General features: G+C 45.6%; 1 protein-coding gene across 1 annotated transcript in view; it reads left to right on the top strand.

The window, feature by feature from the left end:
* The window catches only part of IKBKE (inhibitor of nuclear factor kappa B kinase subunit epsilon), a 50,644-nt gene that overhangs the window by 12,532 nt on the left and 15,438 nt on the right, over positions 1-22,674 (top strand). The window contains exons 4-14 of the mRNA XM_069944394.1: positions 404-533; positions 1,512-1,693; positions 2,674-2,834; positions 4,531-4,641; positions 8,416-8,595; positions 8,683-8,879; positions 10,738-10,802; positions 10,960-11,051; positions 11,268-11,369; positions 12,334-12,406; positions 20,887-20,996. Of these exons, the coding sequence (XP_069800495.1) occupies positions 404-533; positions 1,512-1,693; positions 2,674-2,834; positions 4,531-4,641; positions 8,416-8,595; positions 8,683-8,879; positions 10,738-10,802; positions 10,960-11,051; positions 11,268-11,369; positions 12,334-12,406; positions 20,887-20,996 (1,403 nt within the window). The remainder of the gene's footprint in view (positions 1-403; positions 534-1,511; positions 1,694-2,673; positions 2,835-4,530; positions 4,642-8,415; positions 8,596-8,682; positions 8,880-10,737; positions 10,803-10,959; positions 11,052-11,267; positions 11,370-12,333; positions 12,407-20,886; positions 20,997-22,674) is intronic.

Below are 22,674 nucleotides of genomic sequence, written 5' to 3'. Positions count from 1 at the left end.
CCCGGACAACCTCTTTAATATTGACACAAGTTTTCTGTATTCGGCCAGGTTCACACTGCATTTTTGCAGTCCGTTTTTTTTTCTTCTTATCAGTTTTATGCAAAAAAAAAAAGATTTAAAAAAGTCCATTATAAAAAAACGGATCAGTTTTTTTAGCATACTTAAAAATGTGGTCGTCCACAATCAAAACTGATGCAGACAAATACATCTGTTTTTTTCCTAAATCGGATGAAAAACAAGCAGATTGAAAAACGCAGTGTGAACCCAGCCTTACTAAAATCACAAGGAGGATGGGTTTCTACCATCATGGATTCTGGTTTCATCTCCTCTCAGTAGGATCTATCATTGCTCGCTCATTTCCATCTCTAGTTGCCCCCAAGCTCATACTTCTACCCTCTCCCAGGGCAACACCAAGCAGAAGGTGCTGATCATGGAGTACTGCGCCAGTGGGAGTCTTCTATCAGTCCTGGAGGAGCCGGAGAACGCCTTTGGGCTGTCTGAGTCTGAGTTCCTGATCGTGGTACAGTGCGTGGGTGAGATAATAGGATGAATTTCTATTGTGTGCGTCACTGTATAACATCCAGAGCTGCTTCTGAACAGGTTACACATATTAACTGGGAACCAATAGAGCCGCACAGCTGGTTGTTCATTGATGGCTGCAAGTATTGACATCTAAAGCCAAAGTCCAGTCTCACTGCAGAATTTTCTGATTTTATGCGCTACAAAGGGTTAAAGGGGTATTCCGTTCAGGTAAAAGACAAAACAATTGTTCCATACATGTCATTACCTTTTCCGTCTCCTTCCTCCAGTTCTGAGCCACTGCTTTCTGCTGAAGACACAGAAAACTGTGTGAGCTATTCTCTCCGCTCTCATTTCCTTCCTCCTGTCTGCACTCTTTAATGCCTGGAGGGTTAATCTGAGGTCAAGCTGCTGGTGACCTCACTATAATTAACCTTCCCGGCATTACAGAGTGCAGAGACAGCCGACCAAGGTGCTGTTTACAAGAGCTGTCCCAGAAGGGAGGAGGGAGTTCAGACCAGATATAACAGCTCGCATACAGTTTCTGTGTCTTCAGCAGAAAGCAGCAGCTCAGATCTGGGGGAAGGAGACTGAAAAAATAATAACAAAGTATGGAAGGAAAGTATTGTTATTGTTATTCTCCACATATATTTTACCTGCACTGATTACACCTTTAAATCTGCAGTGAAAATCCACAGCTGTTCCAAGCGTGAATGAGCATGATGAGGATTCAGATTTTTTTTAACCATGTGGGGTTTTGTAATCCCCCATCCCCTTGTATTGTGGGGGTGAGGGTCCCTCCTGCGGAGAACATGTGGAGGAGTCTCTAATCCCCCTTTAAGGTTTTCCTGATCATTTTTAGAAGACGCATAGTTATCATTTAACCTGTGTTATAACTCTAGTATCAGTTCATTATCGATGTGTTTTTGCTTTTCCTGTGTGTACTGTATTATACCTATGAATGGGGATTTTTTCGTGTGTTTTGTTATCAGTGGCGGGAATGAATCACTTACGAGAAAACGGAATTGTGCACCGCGACATCAAACCTGGGAACATCATGCGTCTAATTGGAGAGGACGGGCGCAGTATATACAAGCTGACCGACTTCGGTGCCGCCCGAAAGCTTCAAGACGATGAGACGTTTATGTCTCTTTATGGAACGGAAGAATACTTGGTAGGTGTGTGGGATTAACAATAAGATTACCACCATCTCTTATCACCATGTTTTCGTGAAATGTCATTACGCTATAAAATGTCAGCACATTGTTAGTATAAAATCAGAGGCACCTGGGTAACCGGTCTCAGGCCGTAGAGATCTGTACAATATATCACAAATACATGGGCTCTAAGGGCCAGTTCACACTGAGCAGAATTGGTGGAATTCCATGGTGGAGCTCTCTGCTGCAGAATCCCGCCTGCCTCAGTGTCAAACAGTGTCTCTATGGGAGGCCTAGCGCGCCTCCACTTCTGCCGCTCTCCGCTCAAAGAAAGAGCTCTGTAAGGATTACCATGAGGCTGTATTGTAGGTATTTACTGGCCGCATCTATAAAGCAAGTTATAATGGGTTTGGGGAATACAAGTAAAATGGGGAAGAATCCTTTCACATGTATTTCACACAGTGAAAAGTGAGTAAAGGTACCAAACGTGAAATGCATGTACATTACAAAGTTGTATAACTTTAGGTTCTGGTCACAATACCTATTTATAGTGTTTGGCTGGAGTACCCCTTTAAGGTGATTGTGCTCCTACAGGCAATAAACACATATCTTCATACGACCTGATCGGTGATGCGAAAGTTCCAATGGTGTCGTCCATTTTTCCAAACGGCATCCGGTTCCTGAGATCTGTTCCATTATCTGTATAGTCCAATAGTCTTCATAGGTCGTATGAAGATATTTGTTTATTGCTTGTACTGGTACATTCTATTTAAAGGAGTACTCTGGAGAAAAAAATGGATGGAAGACTGGAGAAGTAAATCACAAATCTGTATAACTTTCTGACACCAGTTGATTAAATTTTTTTTTTCTAGAGTACCCCTTTAAATGTTTTTAAAAGAAAAAACTGCCTTAAAGTTATGGGGCAAATTTTAGCAATAATTTTATCCGTTCAGTAAAACCCAGAACTTTTATGACATCTTCTTATTTTTATTTGAAGCATCCAGATATGTATGAAAGAGCCGTCCTGAGAAAACCCCATCAGAAAGTTTATGGCGTGACGGTGGATCTGTGGAGTATCGGAGTTACTTTCTATCATGCTGCCTGTGGTAGCTTACCCTTCATTCCTTATGGTGGACCTCGAAATAACAAGGAGATAATGTGAGGGATCTTCTTCTAATGTATCTTACACTGTATAGGAAAACAATCGTGTCTGTGTATTTAGAGCAAGACTGTGGACCAGATATAGATATAGCAAACTGTGCAGGACCGATAGGTGACGCAGAGCAATAGGTGACGCAGAGCGATAGGTGACGCAGAGCGATAGGTGACGCCGACCGATGGGTGACGCCGACCGATAGGTGACGCAGACCGATAGGTGACGCCGACCGATGGGTGACGCAGACTGATGGGTGACGCCGACCGATAGAGGACGCAGACCGATAGAGGACGCAGGCTGATGGGTGACGCAGGCTGATGGGTGACGCAGACCGATAGGTGACGCAGACTGATAGGTGACGCAGGCCGATAGGTGACGCAGACTGATACATGACTGTCACTTAGGGGCCTATTCCACGGGAGCGATAATCAGCTAAATCGGCCCCATTCGGCCGATTATCGCTCGGTGGAATGGAGAAAACGATCAGCCGATGATAATGTGATCGGCTGATCGTTTATTTAGGGCCAGACCTAAAATCATCGGTCCCCCCTTGCGCATCGCTACGGTGGAATATCGATGCGCGGCAGGCGACCAACGATTTGAGAAGTGCAGCATACATTACCTGTCCGGGCTTCTCCTCCGCTCCGTCTTCCTCCCCGGGTCCCACGGCGTAGCATCAGCTCCGGAGCGGCCTGACTGAGCTCAGCCAATCACTGGCCGGGGCCGCCGTGGCCAGTGATTGGCTGAGTGGTCTGACAGCTCAGTTAGTCCCTGCAGCCCTCGATGTCCCTGCAGCCCTCACTTAACGATCATCGGGGCTGTGTAATAGGCCCAGTAAACGAGCGCTGATCTAGCAGGTCGGCGCTCGTTTACATTGTTGCTCGGCCCGTGGAATAGGGCCCTTATGGTGCGTTTACACAGACAGATTATCTGACAGATCTTTGAAGCCAAAGCCAGGAACAGAATATAAACAGGGAACAGGTCATAAAGGAAAGACTGAGATTTCACCTCTTCTCAAATCCATTCCGGGCTTTGCCTTCTGTCAGATAAATCTGTCTGTGTAAATTCACCATTAACACACAATCCTGCCCCATTAAAGGGGTTAATAACTGGCCTACCTGTCATTAACCCCTTTAATGGGGTAGGATTGTGTGTGAGGTGAGGACCTGCCCATACCAGCTGTGGAGTGAGCTCCGCTCGTGAGCTCCGCTCGTGAGCTCCCTTCATAGCTATAATGGGTTGTCTAAGGGTTAAAAGTTTAACTGTATGAAATGAGTTGGGAAACTCCTTAAAGGGAAACTCTGGGGATTTTCTTTTCTTTCAAATGAACAGCTGTCAGAAAGTTATATAGATTTGTTTTTACTTCTATTTAAAAATCTCCAGTCTTCTAGTACTCGAAAACTTCAGATTTTTAAATAAAAGTAAATTACAATTCTATATAACTTTCTGATACCAGTTGATTTAAAAGAAAAAGATTTTCGCTGGAGTGTCCCTTTAACATTGAGTAGCACTAGAGCTGTATAAGGTCATTGCTGTCAGTATGTTCCTCCTGTGCCTCCAGTAATGTGATGTAATAAGGTGTCTTATATATTATTATGTGAAATATATATATATATATATATATATATATATATATATATATATATAAATATATATATATATGAGAAAATCATATGCTTGTCTGTCATTATCGTCCAGGCACAAAATCACTGCAGAAAAACCCCCAGGTGCCATTGCAGGAGTGCAGCGGAAGGAGAACGGAGCCATTGAGTGGATATATAAACTACCAGTGACCTGCCGCCTTTCAGAGTAAGTGCTCCTCCGAAAATACTTGTATTAATCCCGGTCTATGAAACAAGTATAATAGAAAGGAGTTGTGTCCCAGGTCATTTCCAGAAAGCGGCCATGTTAGTGATCAGCTGCTTACACCCTACATGATCAGGGGGATAGCACTGGGATGGCTAGAGATGAGGGAACCCAATCTTCAGAGCTGAGATTCCTTCCAAACCTGGCAAAAGTCAGAGAACTTTTTGCAAAGGTTGGAACCAATTTGTAAAGATGGTGGCCTCACATTTAAAAAAAGAAAAAAAATCCTATCCTCCCCTGCTGCGTTCCCCCCCAGTGTGCTCCTCCTTCTAGTCTCTAGTGTCCTCAGACGCCTCCAGCCCGCTCAGCCAATCACTGACTGAGACAGGACAGTGCCGGGGAGAGTGATTGGCTGCAGATGCAGGGGACACTGGGGGAGCGTGGACAGGTAAGTATTAATGAACAAACAGCTAAACCGCACTAATACAGCTGAACGCCTGCAATCCTTTAGATGTTTTAGTTTTGTTACTTTAAGGTTTGGATGAACGCAATCTTTACGCTTAAGTTTGGCGAATCTGCCACACTGAACGTTCGATAAGTTTGCTCATTTCTAGCTATGAGTAACCATTACTATTGGAGTATAGTAATCTATTTGTATATGTCACTGGAGAGAGGCCTCAATATATATATTGGAACGCAAGCGGCTCATACACTCCAATAATCGATATTCGCTCTGAATAGTACAAAGACAACAACTACACTATACCATAGCCTCCAAAGCTTGTAGGAAAAGCACAAAGGGTCAGGAAAATACTGAATATCTAAGATGTAGTGTAGAGAGAAAGTCAACTTATAAACATAGGGCCCTATTACACGGAGCGATAATCAGGCAGAATTAAAAAATTATCACTCCATGTAATAAAGACAACGATCATCGGCTGATGACAACGATCGTTTGTTCATCATGTCTAAAAATCATTGGCTGCCTGGTGCACCTCACTACATGTAATAGCGATGCCTGGCCGACAGCTGATGACTGTGCAAAAAAAAATCAAAATAAAACATTATACTTACCAGTCCAGGCTCCCCGGTGTCCTTCTAGCTTCCGCCCTTCCCCTTAGGACACCTCTGGAACTTCTAAGCTGGTCTCTGCAGTGACAGGCCGCTCAGCCAATTAATGACTGGGACAGGAGAGTCGCGCACAGTGATTGGCTGAGTGGCCTGTCACCTCAGAGACCGGCTCAGAAATTCCAGTGGTGTCTGCGGGGAGCGGGCGGAAGCTAGAAGGACATCGGGGAGCGTGGACAGGTAAGTTAACGTTTATTTTACATTAACCCCTTAACATTGCATGACGGGTATACCCGTCATGCCGCCGTTAAGGAGATGCAGACAGGGCTCCCGGCACCGTCCCTCTCTGCAGCGCGCGGCACACGGCTGTTTTGTACAGCCAGGGACCGCACACATTAGCCGGCTAATTAGCTAGTTAGATGCAGCTGTCAAAGCTGACAGCTCCATCTAACTAAGGTTACAGCCCTATCCCTGGTGTCTAGTGGGGGAGATCACCCCCCCCCCCGCAATATGATCGCGGAGGGGCGATTCCTTCTTCCTACCCGGGTCGGGCCTTAGCGTCTGTATGACACTGATCCTGGCTTGGCAATAGATTGCTTCTGGCTGCAGCAGCCCTAAGCAATCTAACACTAATCTCATTGATCAGTGTATTGTAAGTGTACTGCAGTGATCTCTATGAGAGATCACTGATGTAATGATAAAAGTTACCAAGGGGGACTAAAAGTTACTGTTAAAAAAAAAAAAAAAAAAAAAGGTTTTTCATCAATAAGAAATTTCCTCCCCTAATGAGTCAGAATCCCTCCCCCCTTTTCATATTTTATTAATAAAAATAAATAAACAAACAAACATATTTGGTATTGCCGCGTGCGTTATCACCTGAACTATTAAATTATCACATTCCTGATCTCACACAGTAAATAACGTAAGCGTAAAAAGCCGCCAAAGTGCAAAATTGATCATTTTTGGTCGCATCAAATCCAGAAAAAATTTGGAATAAAAGCGATCAAAAAATCGTATATGCGCAATCAAGGTACCGATAGAAAGAACACATCATGGCGCAAAAAATGACACCTGACACAGCCCCATAGGCCAAAGGATAAAAGCGCTATAAGCCTGGGAATGGAGCGACTTTAAGGAACATAATTTTGTTAACAATGGTTTGAATTTTTTATAAGAAAAAATGCCGTGCCGCGCTTAGTACTAGTATAAAAAACAGCAGTAAAAACAGCAATAAAAAGCACCACTGTTAGTATATAGTGCGAGCGGTGTAGGGTATTGAAACCAAGACACTCACCATTGGTGCTTGTTGATGTCAGCTTGGATTCGTAGTCCTCCCCGTATAAAGACCTGTGTGGCTTCCCTTGTGTGACTTCCTTTATGTGACTTCCTTGTGTGAGTTCTTAGTCACTGATTCCTTTTTAGTTGTTGTTCCTAAAACGTTCTTTACACCGGAATATAATCCAGATAGGGCGTGCGCCCCGGCCGGTGGCGCGTTCAACCCCAGTTGCAGGAATCCCGGATGGGAATCCTTCTGTGACGTCACAGATTGTACGGATCGCTACAGGAGGCAAGATTCTTCCTCGACGCGTTTCAAAGGATACGTCCTTCTTTCTCAAGAGGCTCTTGAGAAAGAAGGACGTATCCTTTGAAACGCGTCGAGGAAGAATCTTGCCTCCTGTAGCGATCCGTACAATCTGTGACGTCACAGAAGGATTCCCATCCGGGATTCCTGCAACTGGGGTTGAACGCGCCACCGGCCGGGGCGCACGCCCTATCTGGATTATATTCCGGTGTAAAGAACGTTTTAGGAACAACAACTAAAAAGGAATCAGTGACTAAGAACTCACACAAGGAAGTCACATAAAGGAAGTCACACAAGGGAAGCCACACAGGTCTTTATACGGGGAGGACTACGAATCCAAGCTGACATCAACAAGCACCAATGGTGAGTGTCTTGGTTTCAATACCCTACACCGCTCGCACTATATACTAACAGTGGTGCTTTTTATTGCTGTTTTTACTGCTGTTTTTTATACTAGTACTAAGCGCGGCACGGCATTTTTTCTTATATTAATTATATTTTTTAGTGGAAGCAGATACTACTAGCTAAGCTCGCAGCAGTACGCACACTAAAAAATTCTTCTAGTTTTTTAGTGTTTTACCAGGAGCGCGATTGTTTTGAAATCTATTCTACGGTTTGAATTTTTTACAGGCCATCAGATAAAAGAAAAGTTATACATGTTATATATCGCTGTAATCGTTATTTTTTTCCTGGTTTCGCAGTGTACTTTATGAAAAAATTCAGCCTGTCATTGCAAAGTACAATTAGTGACGCAAAAAATGCAACTGCTAAGGCCTTTTAAGCACAAGGAGGAAAAGACGAAAACGCAAAAATTCTAATTGGTCTGGTCTTTAAAGGGTTAAAGGCAAAGGCAGCTCGGAAATTATCATGGAAAGATTTGCATAGTTTCTGTGTTTTGAACCTACTCCTGGTTTTTGGTGTGAACATACCCTTATTGTGTAAATCCAGCCTTATAAATTTACTCTGTGATCTTTCTGAACCAAAATATTTTGTGTCTGACCAAATCCACTCATCCGATGGAACACAATGGGGGACATATATTATTACCGGAGTACTAGCCCCCCGGTCCTAAAGCCCCGCCCCCAGGACTTACTCAGAAATCTTTGGTTGTTCCCGTTTGTTTGCAGAGGACTGAAGACCCAGTTGGAGGCGATTCTTCCGAATATCCTTGAAGCCGACCAGGAGAAATGCTGGGGCTTTGATCAGTTCTTTGCTGAGACCAACAACATCCTAGAGAGGATGGTCATCCATGTCTTCTCCTTGCCACAAGCCAGAATGCACAAGCTCTATATCCATCACTATAACTCGTAAGTGATGTGTTACGCTCCGTATACAGTCAGCCGTGTATACAGGAAGTAAGTTATAAACCATTTTCCCGTTTTTCTCTTCCCCAGTGTGGCCATATTTATGGAAATGGTGGTGGATCAAACTGGAGTGGCACTGGAAAGACAGATCTATTTCTATGAAGGCCACCTGTACCCCATCCATAGCACCTTACAGGTTCACCACCTGTCTAAGACCACAGAACAATATCCATTCATTTTAATTGGTTGTGAGAGTGAAGGTCCAATGGGAGTATTGTACAAAGACCGTAAGTTCAATAGAAGTCTAGTAGCAATTCTGGTAGTGTTCAAAGGCCGCAGGCTGATGAGCCGACCACCGAGACTAGCAAAGCGCTTCACTATTACTGTAAATTCGCTCATCCCTAATACTTACCTTTCCCATTCCTGCACTGTCCTGAGTTGATGCCGAGCCGCAGATCAGCTTCTTACACCTCAAGTCCTGATAACTCTGCACCTCTCCCAGCAGCTGTATACTCTGTGCCCCTCCCACAGAGCACCTGTCAGCAGAGTACACAGCTGCTGGGAAAGATGCAGACTAACTAGGCCGGCGATCCCGCTCCCATCCTGATAACTCTGCACCTCTCCCAGCAGCTGTATACTCTGTGCCCCTCCCACAGAGCGCCTGTCAGCAGAGTACACAGCTGCTGGGAAAGATGCAGACTAACTAGGCCGGCGATCCCGCTCCCATCCTGATAACTCTGCACCTCTCCCAGCAGCTGTATACTCTGTGCCCCTCCCACAGAGCGCCTGTCAGCAGAGTACACAGCTGCTGGGAAAGATGCAGACTAACTAGGCCGGCGATCCCACTCCTGTCCTGATAACTCTGCACCTCTCCCAGCAGCTGTATACTCTGCGCCCCTCCCACAGAGCGCCTGTCAGCAGAGTACACAGCTCCCGGAACTGCTGGTAAAGATGCAGACTAACTAGGCCGGCGCTCCCACTCCCGTCCTGATAACTCTGCACCTCTCCCAGCAGCTGTATACTCTGTGCCCCTCCCACAGAGCGCCTGTCAGCAGAGTACACAGCTGCTGGAACTGCTGGAAAAGATGCAGACTAACTAGGCCGGCGCTCCCACTCCCGTCCTGATAACTCTGCACCTCTCCCAGCAGCTGTGTACTCTGTGCCCTTCCCACAGAGTGCCTGTCGGCAGATTACACAGCTGCTGGGAGAGGTGCAGACTAACTAGGCCGGCGCTCCCGCTTCAGTCCTGATAACTCTGCACCTTTCTTAGCAGCTGTGTACTCTGTGCCCTTCCCAAAGAGCGCCTGTCAGCAGAGTACACAGCTGCTGGAGCTGCTGGGAAAGATACAGACTAACCAGGCCGGCGCTCCTGCTCCAGTCCTGATAACTCTGCACGTCTCCCAGCAGCTGTGTACACTGTACCCCTCCCACATTGCGCCTGTCAGCAGAGTACACAGCTGCTGGGAAAGATGCAGACTAACCAGGCTGGCGCTCCCGCTCCAGTCCTGATAACTCTGCACCTCTCCCAGCAGCTGTGTACTCTGTGCCTCTCCCACATTGCGCCTGTCAGCAGAGTACACAGTTGCTGGGAGAGGTGCAGACTAACCACGCCGGCGCCCCCACTCCAGCTGCACCCGGGGTAGATGCCACCATCCTCGAACCTTCTTACTTTTTGCTCGGGGGGGGGGGGGGAGGGGTTGTGGATGGCGGTCTCAGGAGCACTCAGGATTACTAGCAGTCGGCAAAGTGCTGGTGGCAAAAGTAAATGAGTTGGGTTTTTTTTCTACACCTCCCACTTACCCCCTCAACCAGTGCCGCATACCCTCACAGACTGAGAAACACTGGTCTAATGTCTCCTGCCAAGTCACATGTATTTTCCTCTGTTGCTCTGGGAGATAAGCTGCAGCCAGAGAGGTCATCTATACCCAGCCCATAACAGGTGCTCACCAATAAATTTTGTAATTTTCAGTAACCAATTATTGTCAGGTTTAAGCATTGATCCTTCCTGTCATTGTCCCTCCAAAGGTGTCCTCTGAGGGGCAGCACTGAGGGGGCAGAGGAATCTGCTCTCTTTATAATCTGTTCTGATCACTTACTATTGCAGTATGATCGCACTGGTTGATGGACTTTCCATTCTCTTTCCAGCTGCGTTTGATTTTCCTAGGCTTCTGCCCACGGTGGACGTCCCCATCGATTGTTCTGTTTCTAAAGTAAGTAAAGAATTTACTTCTACTAAAAAAATCTTGTTTTCCAAGATTTATCAGCTGCTGTATGTCCTGCAGGAAGTGGTGTATTCTCGCCCCAATAAGGGGTAAAGACTCCCTACCAGACCTAAAATGAGGGTGACAAATATCTATCCTATTGCAGAACGTTGTCAGCGCCGTTTACCAGACGTTGCGAGTGACTGAGTTGCTTTTGGCGTGTCAAGAATTTATACTGCGAGGAACATACTGGCTCATGTGAGTGATACTACTATAGTGCCGTGCTGTATACAGGAGCTGCTAAACAGGTGCAAAGTATATGCTATGAGATAATAGCACACAACCATTAGTAATAAAGTGTAGCTACCACTAAGGGGCGCTCAGTCCGTACGGATTTCTGCAGCACAATGATGATTCCGTACATATGCTCTTATGTGCTCGCTATAATGTGACAGATTATTTGTCTCCTCGCAGTGAGAATCTGAAGGCAGAACGCCACAGGATCGTGGAGAAGAAATCCGCCGTGATGTCCTACTATAACTGCATGTGCACCATTGAGAGCAGGAACTCCAGACTGTAAGGATGCCCTGCTGGGCGGGTACTGTCTATAGTGACGGCCGTATATAACAGGCCAGCACCAGGGAGATCTGCAGAAAATACATACAGCAATACCTCTGCTCTCAAACACAATCGGCTCTGGAGGGCAGTGCCAAAACCGAGCAGTTCAAGCTTGGCAATGTACCTGCTTTTCTATGGTTAAAGGGGTACTCCGGCGGGGGGGCATTTTTTTCCCGACACCAGCTGCGGGTCCCGTATCGCGGCGCTCCGGTCCCCGATTCCCGGCTGCTTCCTGGTGTCTGACGCGTGCCCGTGACGTGACGTCTCAGGTCCGCTCAGCCAGTCAGTGACGGAGGTGGGATCCTTTCTGAGTCTGCTCAGATCCCGCCTCTGTCCTTGACTCGCTGAGCGGACCTGAGACGTATCATCTCGGGCCCAGACACCAGGAAGCAGCCGGGAAACGAAGAGGTGAGTGGACGTTGTTACCCTCAGCCACCTCCTCCCCAGTCCCAGGGAAAAAATGCCCCCCCCCCCCCCCCCCGCCGGAGTACCCATTTAAATCAACATTATATATGCAGGTTGTGTATAAGCTGAGGGCAATTACCTTAGGAAAATTCTAATGCACTGTGTGGTTACAGAGGTTTTGGTGCTGTGTGACAGGAGAGCTTACCATACAATGCAAGCAAAAATAAATCAAGTATTTAGCAAAACTGCTTGCGATCACAACTCCTGTTTGAGCTTTATGGAAGGTTTTGGTGCTCTACCCTACTAGAGTTTCAGAGACCTTATAGAGATCATTATTATTTATATCTATAAATGATATATGAAAGACCCCCCCCCCCCCTTTAAGTGATTACCTGTATTGGTTTGGTAACTAATGGAAGTTCTCAGCCTCTGGTATTGACTTTTCAGAATGGATGGAATCAGACACACACACATATATATATATATATATAGAAATGTTCTTCTGCCCTTGTTACAGATGCAATGCTGCCTATAAAGAATCCGCCACAGATAACCAGGATCAAGGGGACGCTCGGAAGAAGTTACAGTCAGTAAGTTGACTGTTGAATATATTCCTAGATCTATATCATAAAAATCAAAGCCTGTCTGTCTGTCTGTCTGTCTGGCTGGCCTTCTGTCTGTCTGTCTGTCCTCTATAGACTTCCAAACGCCTGAACCATTTGACCCCAAATTTGGCCCACAGATACATTGGGTGCCCGGGAAGGTTATTGCGAAGGTCCCGTCCCCGCCAGATGTACAGGAGGAAGGGGGAGGGGAAAGAGAGGCGCCTCATAGAGATGAATGGGAAAATCTCCTCACTGCAAACACAGGTGATATAATTAGCTGCAGCAGACACGGCAGTTGGAGCCTTAGCAACCAATAGGATTACTGCTTTCATTTTCACAGGGAGCAATGGTTGCTAGGGAAGCTGCCTCACAACATCCACAGTAATAACTGGTAGACCCCCTACTCCATCTATACAGTACATGTATACAGGACCCCCTACTCCATCTATACAGTACATGTATATACAGGGCCCCCTACTCCATCTATACAGTACATGTATATACAGGACCCCCTACTCCATCTATACAGTATATGTATACAGGACCCCCTACTCCATCTATACAGTACATGTATACAGGACCCCCTACTCCATCTATACAGTACATGTATATACAGGGCCCCCTACTCCATCTATACAGTACATGTATATACAGGGCCCCCTACTCCATCTATACAGTACATGTATATACAGGGCCCCCTACTCCATCTATACAGTACATGTATATACAGGACCCCCTACTCCATCTATACAGTACATGTATATACAGGACCCCCTACTCCATCTATACAGTACATGTATATACAGGACCCCCTACTCCATCTATACAGTACATGCATATACAGGGCCCCTACTCAATCTATACAGTACATGTATATACAGGACCCCCTACTCCATCTATACAGTACATGTATATACAGGGCCCCCTACTCCATCCATACAGTACATGTATATACAGGACCCCCTACTCCATCTATACAGTACATGTATATACAGGGCACAACAGGTATACCATACTGTGACTGGATAACACTGCAGTATATCCCTGAATGACAAATAAAACGTAACTTTTATTAAATAATGAATAAAGAAATTGACGTGAAAATGTGTGATTAAAACTACTACCAAACAGTCACAAATCAATGTATATATGTTCACTAAAAAGTGATACACGTAAGCTCAATTAGGCTGCAGACTAACTAGGCTAGATATGACTGTATAGGTAGACTTAAAATCAAAACACCGCCTCCACAACTAGTTTCACTCCATAACGGAGCGTCTTCAGGTGTAGGGCAAATGGCGGTGTCCCTGGCGTCGTTTGATCTTTTATACCTAGGTACTCAATCAGGTGTATGGGCGGAAGCAAACAATGACCAATCTGGTTGCACATACCGACAAAAAAAAAAAAAAAAAACCCCACCCCTCTACCTTACATCCAGACACCTATCCCTACCTGCATAACGTCACTGCAGTGTACCGCCCAAAAATCCAGGTGCTGAACCAATGCGCATCACACACGCCGATATCCAATCACAAACAATACTGCCTACCTCATCATATCGCGTCCGTCATCTCAGAACCGACGAGTCAAAGTGACGTCACTCACGCATGCGCGCGAGCTTAGAGAAATAGTTATCAGATAGCACAAAAGCGCCTGCGCCAAGATCCGTGCGTGCGCGCGAACTTAGAAAAATAATTGAAAAGTATCGCAAAAGCGCCTGCGTCCGCGCATGCGCGCCAACTTGGAACCGGGCAGTGGACATCAGCTCATATAGAGGGACTACTGCTAAACTAAGAATGGAAATAGAATAGTGAATGGATGTAAGTAAGGGTGGAAAAGGAAATAACCCCTTGGAAATAGAATGAAATACTAATGAAATGACTCAAATGTATTTATTACTACAAAATCAAAACTATAAGTGTAAACTATAAATAAATGATGTGCACTAACATTAAACTATAAATAAATGAATAAAATGTGCACTGACATTGCCATAATGCCATAACACACCAATACATGTAAATAAACTATACGGCTAAACAACCAGAATAATATATTATATATATTTAATTACTTTTTATATCCATACAAACTACAGCCCTGTGGGGTATCATATTACTTGTATGTTGTTGCTTGGAATTGTAAGGGCCCTTTTACACACACAGATTATCTGACAGATTTTTGAAGCCAAAGCCAAGAATGGATTTGAAAAGAGGACAAATCTCAGTGTTTCCTTTATTACCTGTTCTCTGTTCATAGTCTGTTCCTCGCTTTGGCTTCAGTAATCTGTCTGTGTAAAAGGACCCTCAGTACAGAGTGGGAGACTCTATACACACCTTGCCTGGGAAAGTTGGGTCTATCACTATAGATAGATATATATATATATATAGCTACCAAATGGCCTATGGCTGAATCCATGCTTTCCAGGTAGTCGCCGGGCTGCATCCACCTTCCTCAGGGGTTAAAATAGTGCAAGTTCTCTCATCTCTATTAGTCAGTAAACAGAGAACGTCCACTTCCCCAGCCCAGGTATATGGTAAAGGCTGAATTTTGATTGCATGAATATTAAAAACACCCACAATCCTCTGGGGGGTGGGGGGGCATATCATTGGTGCAACCAGTGTAGCTAAGCCGGGCTGAGTAGGTATTGGGGCCCTGTCCTCATATACAGCAGATAAATGTTTTCAGCCACTATCTTTCATACCTATCAGTTACTGAGGGGCCGGTGATGGTTTAGAGATGGATTTTATAACTATCAGCAGCCGAATTGTGTTCTTATGGGGCCGGATGATGAGAAGAGCGCAACTCGAGCGTGCAGGAGTCTGATCAGTCACTATCAGTGGCTGAAGAAGTTGGATGCAGCCCCAGGGAGTCCTGGAAACTTGGATACAGCCTATGGCTCTATCCACCAGGACTCCCTAGGGTGCATCCAGCCACTGGTAATCAAATGCCGAATGATCAGTCTAGAGCAATGCTACAGGATACCTAGTACCCACCCCAGTGCACCACAGCTCTCATTACTACCTATGTACCCAGTACCCACCCCAGTGCACCACAGCTCTCATTACTACCTATGTACCTAGTACCCGTAACCCACCCCAGTGCACCACAGCTCTCATTACTACCTATGTACCTAGTATCCACCCCAGTGCACCACAGCTCTCATTACTACCTATGTACCTAGTACCCACCCCAGTGCACCACAGCTCTCATTACTACCTATGTACCTAGTATCCATCCCAGTGCACCACAGCTCTCATTACTACCTATGTACCTAGCCCCCACCCCAGTGCACCACAGCTCTCATTACTACCTATGTACCTAGTATCCATCCCAGTGCACCACAGCTCTCATTACTACCTATGTACCTAGTACCCACCCCAGTGCACCACAGCTCTCATTACTACCTATGTACCTAGTACCCACCCCAGTGCATCACAGCTCTCATTACTACCTATGTACCTAGTATCCACCCCAGTGCACCACAGCTCTCATTACTACCTATGTACCTAGTACCCGTAACCCACCCCAGTGCACCACAGCTCTCATTACTACCTATATACCCAGTGCACCACAGCTCTCATTACTACCTATATACCCAGTACCCACCCCAGTGCACCACAGCTCTCATTACTACCTATGTACCTAGTACCCACCCCAGTGCACCACAGCTCTCATTACTACCTATGTACCTAGTACCCACCCCAGTGCACCACAGCTCTCATTACTACCTATGTACCTAGTACCCACCCCAGTGCACCACAGCTCTCATTACTACCTATATACCCAGTATCCACCCCAGTGCACCACAGCTCTCATTACTACCTATGTACCCAGTATCCATCCCAGTGCACCACAGCTCTCATTACTACCTATGTACCTAGTACCCACCCCAGTGCACCACAGCTCTCATTACTACCTATATACCCAGTACCCACCCCAGTGCACCACAGCTCTCATTACTACCTATATACCCAGTACCCACCCCAGTGCACCACAGCTCTCATTACTACCTATATACCCAGTACCCACCCCAGTGCACCACAGCTCTCATTACTACCTATATACCCAGTACCCACCCCAGTGCACCACAGCTCTCATTACTACCTATGTACCCAGTACCCACCCCAGTGCACCACAGCTCTCATTACTACCTATGTACCTAGTACCCACCCCAAAGCACCACAGCTCTCATTACTACCTATGTACCTAGTACCCACCCCAGTGCACCACAGCTCTCATTACTACCTATGTACCTAGTACCCACCCCAGTGCACCACAGCTCTCATTACTACCTATGTACCCAGTACCCACCCCAGTGCACCACAGCTCTCATTACTACCTATGTACCTAGTACCCACCCCAAAGCACCACAGCTCTCATTACTACCTATGTACCTAGTACCCACCCCAGTGCACCACATCTCTCATTACTACCTATGTACCTAGTACCCACCCCAGTGCACCACAGCTCTCATTACTACCTATGTACCTTGTACCCACCCCAGTGCATCACAGCTCTCATTACTACCTATGTACCTAGTACCCACCCCAGTGCACCACAGCTCTCATTACTACCTATGTACCTAGTATCCATCCCAGTGCACCACAGCTCTCATTACTACCTATATACCCAGTACCCACCCCAGTGCACCACAGCTCTCATTACTACCTATGTACCTTGTACCCACCCCAGTGCATCACAGCTCTCATTACTACCTATGTACCTAGTACCCACCCCAGTGCACCACAGCTCTCATTACTACCTATGTACCTAGTATCCATCCCAGTGCACCACAGCTCTCATTACTAACTATGTACCTAGTACCCACCCCAGTGCACCACAGCTCTCATTACTACCTATGTACCTAGTATTCACCCCACTGCACCACAGCTCTCATTACTACCTATGTACCTAGTACCCACCCCAGTGCACCACAGCTCTCATTACTACCTATGTACCTAGTATCCATCCCAGTGCACCACAGCTCTCATTACTACCTATATACCCAGTGCACCACAGCTCTCATTACTACCTATATACCCAGTACCCACCCCAGTGCACCACAGCTCTCATTACTACCTATGTACCTAGTACCCACCCCAGTGCACCACAGCTCTCATTACTACCTATGTACCTAGTATCCACCCCAGTGCACCACAGCTCTCATTACTACCTATATACCCAGTATCCACCCCAGTGCACCACAGCTCTCATTACTACCTATGTACCCAGTATCCATCCCAGTGCACCACAGCTCTCATTACTACCTATGTACCTAGTACCCGTAACCCACCCCAGTGCACCACAGCTCTCATTACTACCTATGTACCCAGTACCCACCCCAGTGCACCACAGCTCTCATTACTACCTATGTACCTAGTATCCATCCCAGTGCACCACAGCTCTCATTACTACCTATGTACCCAGTACCCACCCCAGTGCACCACAGCTCTCATTACTACCTATATACCCAGTACCCACCCCAGTGCACCACAGCTCTCATTACTACCTATATACCCAGTACCCACCCCAGTGCACCACAGCTCTCATTACTACCTATATACCCAGTACCCACCCCAGTGCACCACAGCTCTCATTACTACCTATATACCCAGTACCCACCCCAGTGCACCACAGCTCTCATTACTACCTATGTACCTAGTATCCCCCCTAGTGCACCACAGCTCTCATTACTACCTATGTACCCAGTATCCCCCCAGTGCACCACAGCTCTCATTACTACCTATGTACCCAGTACCCACCCCAGTGCACCACAGCTCTCATTACAACCTATGTACCTAGTACCCACCCCAGTGCACCACAGCTCTCATTACTACCTATGTACCTAGTACCCACCCCAGTGCACCACAGCTCTCATTACTACCTATGTACCTAGTACCCACCCCAGTGCACCACAGCTCTCATTACTACCTATGTACCTAGTACCCACTCCACTGCACCACAGCTCTCATTACTACCTATGTACCTAGTATCCACTCCAGTGCATCACAGCTCTCATTACTACCTATGTACCTAGTACCCATCCCAGTGCACCACAGCTCTCATTACTACCTATGTACCCAGTACCCACCCCAGTGCACCACAGCTCTAATTACTACCTATATACCCAGTACCCACCCCAGTGCACCACAGCTCTCATTGCTACCTATATACCCAGTACCCACCCCAGTGCACCACAGCTCTTATTACTACCTATGTACCTAGTACCCATCCCAGTGCACCACAGCTCTCATTACTACCTATATACCCAGTATCCACCCCAGTGAACCACAGCTCTAATTACTACCTATGTACCCAGTACCCACCCCAGTGAACCACAGCTCTCATTACTACCTATATGAATAGTGATGTTCTTCTAACATGCTATTAGTCTTCCTTTTAGTGTCACTAGAGGGAAATGTAACCTGAGTGTGCGGCATGTGATTAGCGGTGGCTGAAGACTTTGGCTGCCGCCCTAAGGCTGCCTGACGGACATGGATACAGCCACAGACCATAGGTTGTATCTGCGGTGCGGGGGCCTGAGTGATTTTGGTGTTAGTGATCTCCCTGCCGGGTCAGCTGGTACGGTGGTCTGGTAGCTTAGTGGGTCTAGGGTCTCTTGGGTACTTGTCACTGTAGCCTGGAGCGGTGTGGGAACCCAAGTGTACAGTTGTATGTGGGTGCGAGTGCGCAAAGAGCCAGCCAGAGTCCAGTACTTTAGCAAAATAGAACAGTTTACTCAGGAGAAACATAGTGCAATACAGGAATAGTACTTGTGGTGGTACTACAGTCCAGTGCAATACAGAAGATACAATCTTGCAATAACTCAGGTGCTGGTGGAGACCAGGTGCTATAAGGAGAAAGGTGCTTTGCAGTTGAGATAGTAGAGAAGAGGAGTTGCCAGAGGGGCCTTGTTCAAGGTAGACGTGTACTCTGCCAGAACAGTAGAGGCGTATAGAAGAAGAGATAGAGAATACTCGTACTCACAGATGACTTTTAGTCTGACCGCCTTATGCTCTTTAGTTGCGGGCTACCCGTCCTAGGTGGATAATACGAGTCCCAGGCCTTGTTATTTGGGCTAAGCAAACTCCCGAGACTTCCCAGTTGTCCTGCGCTGCTCAGTGGAATACGTAGACGTTTCGTACCTTTGTTCCACGGGGGTCAGTTCCTATGACACCTAAGGTGACTGCCCTGCACGTTGTAGAGAAATTCCTGGCATGGACAAGGTGATCCCTATATGGCTTCTCTCCCCCTGTAGAGTTCTAGCACTGCATAGCGGTTCTGGTGCTCATCAGGAAAAAACGGGTTTGTCTAGTTGTGTCCTTGCTAGAGGACCTGGCCAAAGCCAGTCTCTGGCTTAGCTTCTGCGGAGATCTGTCTGCGTTGTGTCTCCCTCTCACACTGAAACTAAACTACAGACTGACTAACTCCTCCCACCAGGAACTAAGTCCTCACTAGAGGGATCAATCTAACCCTGTCTGTGATTGGTGGGCTGTGTGTGTGCAGAGATAAAGAGAATAGGAGATAGGCCAGAGAAAGGAGGAAAAGCACCTGCACCTGTGACTGGACCAGACATAACATGTGACATAAAACACTTAACCCCTTCTCTTCCTTCAGCTTTGCACAAGGAAAAGGGGGGCCCTTTAGGGTCTGGTCCTATGACAATGGGGTTGCAGGGCCATTCCGTGGCCCCCCTTCTCTGCTTGCGCACGTTTTGTGGGGATTGTGGTCGCTGACAATGTTTTTTGGTTAGGGACTCATGTGTATCAGAAGACCTGCACGTGGTACATGAGGCAATATGGTTTGGCCAAATTATATACTAACTTCTGATGTTGGTTTTAAATGTAGCTAAATAAGCTTTCGTGTCAGCCATGGGTGCGATGTGCAGCCATTTCTGTCTTTTGGCTTGTGCATATTTTTGCACAAGATAAGCTACGTACAAACACAACAGTGACACCTAGTAAGTAGAGATGAGCGAACCGGGTTCGGGTTTGAGTCGATCCGAACCCGAACGCTCGGCATTTGATTAGCTGGGGCTGCTGAACTTGGATAAAGCTCTAAGGTTGTCTCGAAAACATGGATACAGCCAATGACTATATCCATGTTTTCCACATAGCCTTAGGGCTTTATCCAAGTTCAGCAGCCACCGCTAATCAAATGCTGAACGATCGGTTTCGGATCGACTCGAACATGCTCCAGGTTCACTCATCTCTACTAGTAAGAAAAACACTAACTGCAGTGGATACCTCATCCTACTTGTGTGAACCCGAGGGACTTACCTTACGCAGGTGCAATACTTAGGGGCCCATACCGTGTCACTACAGTATTGACCAGGACTCCCTAGGGCTGCATCCATCTTCTTCATCAAATGTCGCACGCTCAGGTTCGGTCGGACCCCAGCACGCTCAGGTTACATCTCTTACAGTTACCGCAGTAGAAATGATCCTTGTATTTTGTTGCAGATAAGAAACACTCTGTCTGGCTGCTCTCCCAATCCCGACAATGACAGTCTGCTCAGGTTCTTACTTCTAGAAGTTACAAAAGATCAAGATCATATTCGATTGGACACCAGGTAATATTATACCAGGAAGCCGCAGGTATACATCACACTGAGCCGCAGGCATACATCACACTGAGCCGCAGGTATGCATCACACTGAGCCGCAGGCATGCATCGCACTGAGCCACAGGCATACATCACACTGAGCCGCAGGTATACATCACACTGAGCCGCAGGTATGCATCACACTGAGCCGCAGGTATACGTCACACTGATCTAGAAAGAAAACCACATTCATTTATATCATAAGAGACAATGAGGCCGCAAGGCAGCTGAAAACATAGTACTATACAGCCCATGCATGCGAATAATAATTAGTATTGGAGCCTCACTGTACTGTATATATAACCATAGTGTGTGACAGTATATATGAGCATAGTGTGTTACAGTGTATATATATATATATATATATATATATATATATATATATATATATATATAAGCTGGGTTCACACTATGTATATTTCAGGCAGTATTTGGTCCTCATGTCAGGTCCTCATAGCAACCAAAACCAGGAGTGGATTGAAAACACAGAAAGGATCTGTTCACACAATGTTGAAATTGAGTGGATGGCCGCCATATAACAGTAAATAACGGCCATTATTTCAATACCACAGCCGTTGTTTTAAAATAACAGCAAATATTTGCCATTAAATGACGGCCATCCACTCAATTACAACATTATGTGAACATAGCCTTTCTGTGTTTTTAATCCACTCCTGGTTTTGGTTGCTATACAGCCTCAAACATACAGCCTCAAATATACGTAGTGTGAACCCAGCCAATGTGTATATATATGCATTGTGTGTTATGTAGATATGTACAGTATATATGAGCATAGTGTGTTATGTAGATATGTACAGTATATATTACCATAGTGTGTTATGTAGATATGTACAGTATATATTACCATAGTGTGTTATGTAGATATGTACAGTATATATGAGCATAGTGTTATGTAGATATGTACAGTATATATTACCATAGTGTGTTATGTAGATATGTACAGTATATATGAGCATAGTGTGTTATGTAGATATGTACAGTATATATGAGCATAGTGTGTTATGTAGATTTGTACAGTATATATGAGCATAGTGTGTTATGTAGATATGTACAGTATATATGAGCATAGTGTGTTATGTAGATATGTACAGTATATATGAGCATAGTGTATGTAGATATGTACAGTATATATGAGCATAGTGTGTGTAGATATGTACAGTATATATTACCATAGTGTGTTATGTAGATATGTACAGTATATATGAGCATAGTGTGTTATGTAGATATGTACAGTATATATGTACAGTATATATGAGCATAGTGTGTTATGTAGATATGTACAGTATATATGAGCATAGTGTGTTATGTAGATATGTACAGTATATATTACCATAGTGTGTTATGTAGATATGTACAGTATATATGAGCATAGTGTCTTATGTAGATATGTACAGTATATATGAGCATAGTGTATGTAGATATGTACAGTATATATTACCATAGTGTGTTATGTAGATATGTACAGTATATATGAGCATAGTGTGTTATGTAGATATGTACAGTATATATGAGCAGTGTGTTATGTAGATATGTACAGTATATATGACCATAGTGTGTTATGTAGATATGTACAGTATATATGAGCATAGTGTATGTAGATATGTACAGTATATATGAGCATAGTG

This window comes from Dendropsophus ebraccatus, chromosome 11 (genome assembly GCF_027789765.1).
Source record: "Dendropsophus ebraccatus isolate aDenEbr1 chromosome 11, aDenEbr1.pat, whole genome shotgun sequence".
NCBI lineage: Eukaryota > Metazoa > Chordata > Amphibia > Anura > Hylidae > Dendropsophus > Dendropsophus ebraccatus.
The sequence above is the reverse complement of the archived record's forward strand: the minus strand, read 5'-3'. Positions and strand labels throughout refer to the sequence as shown.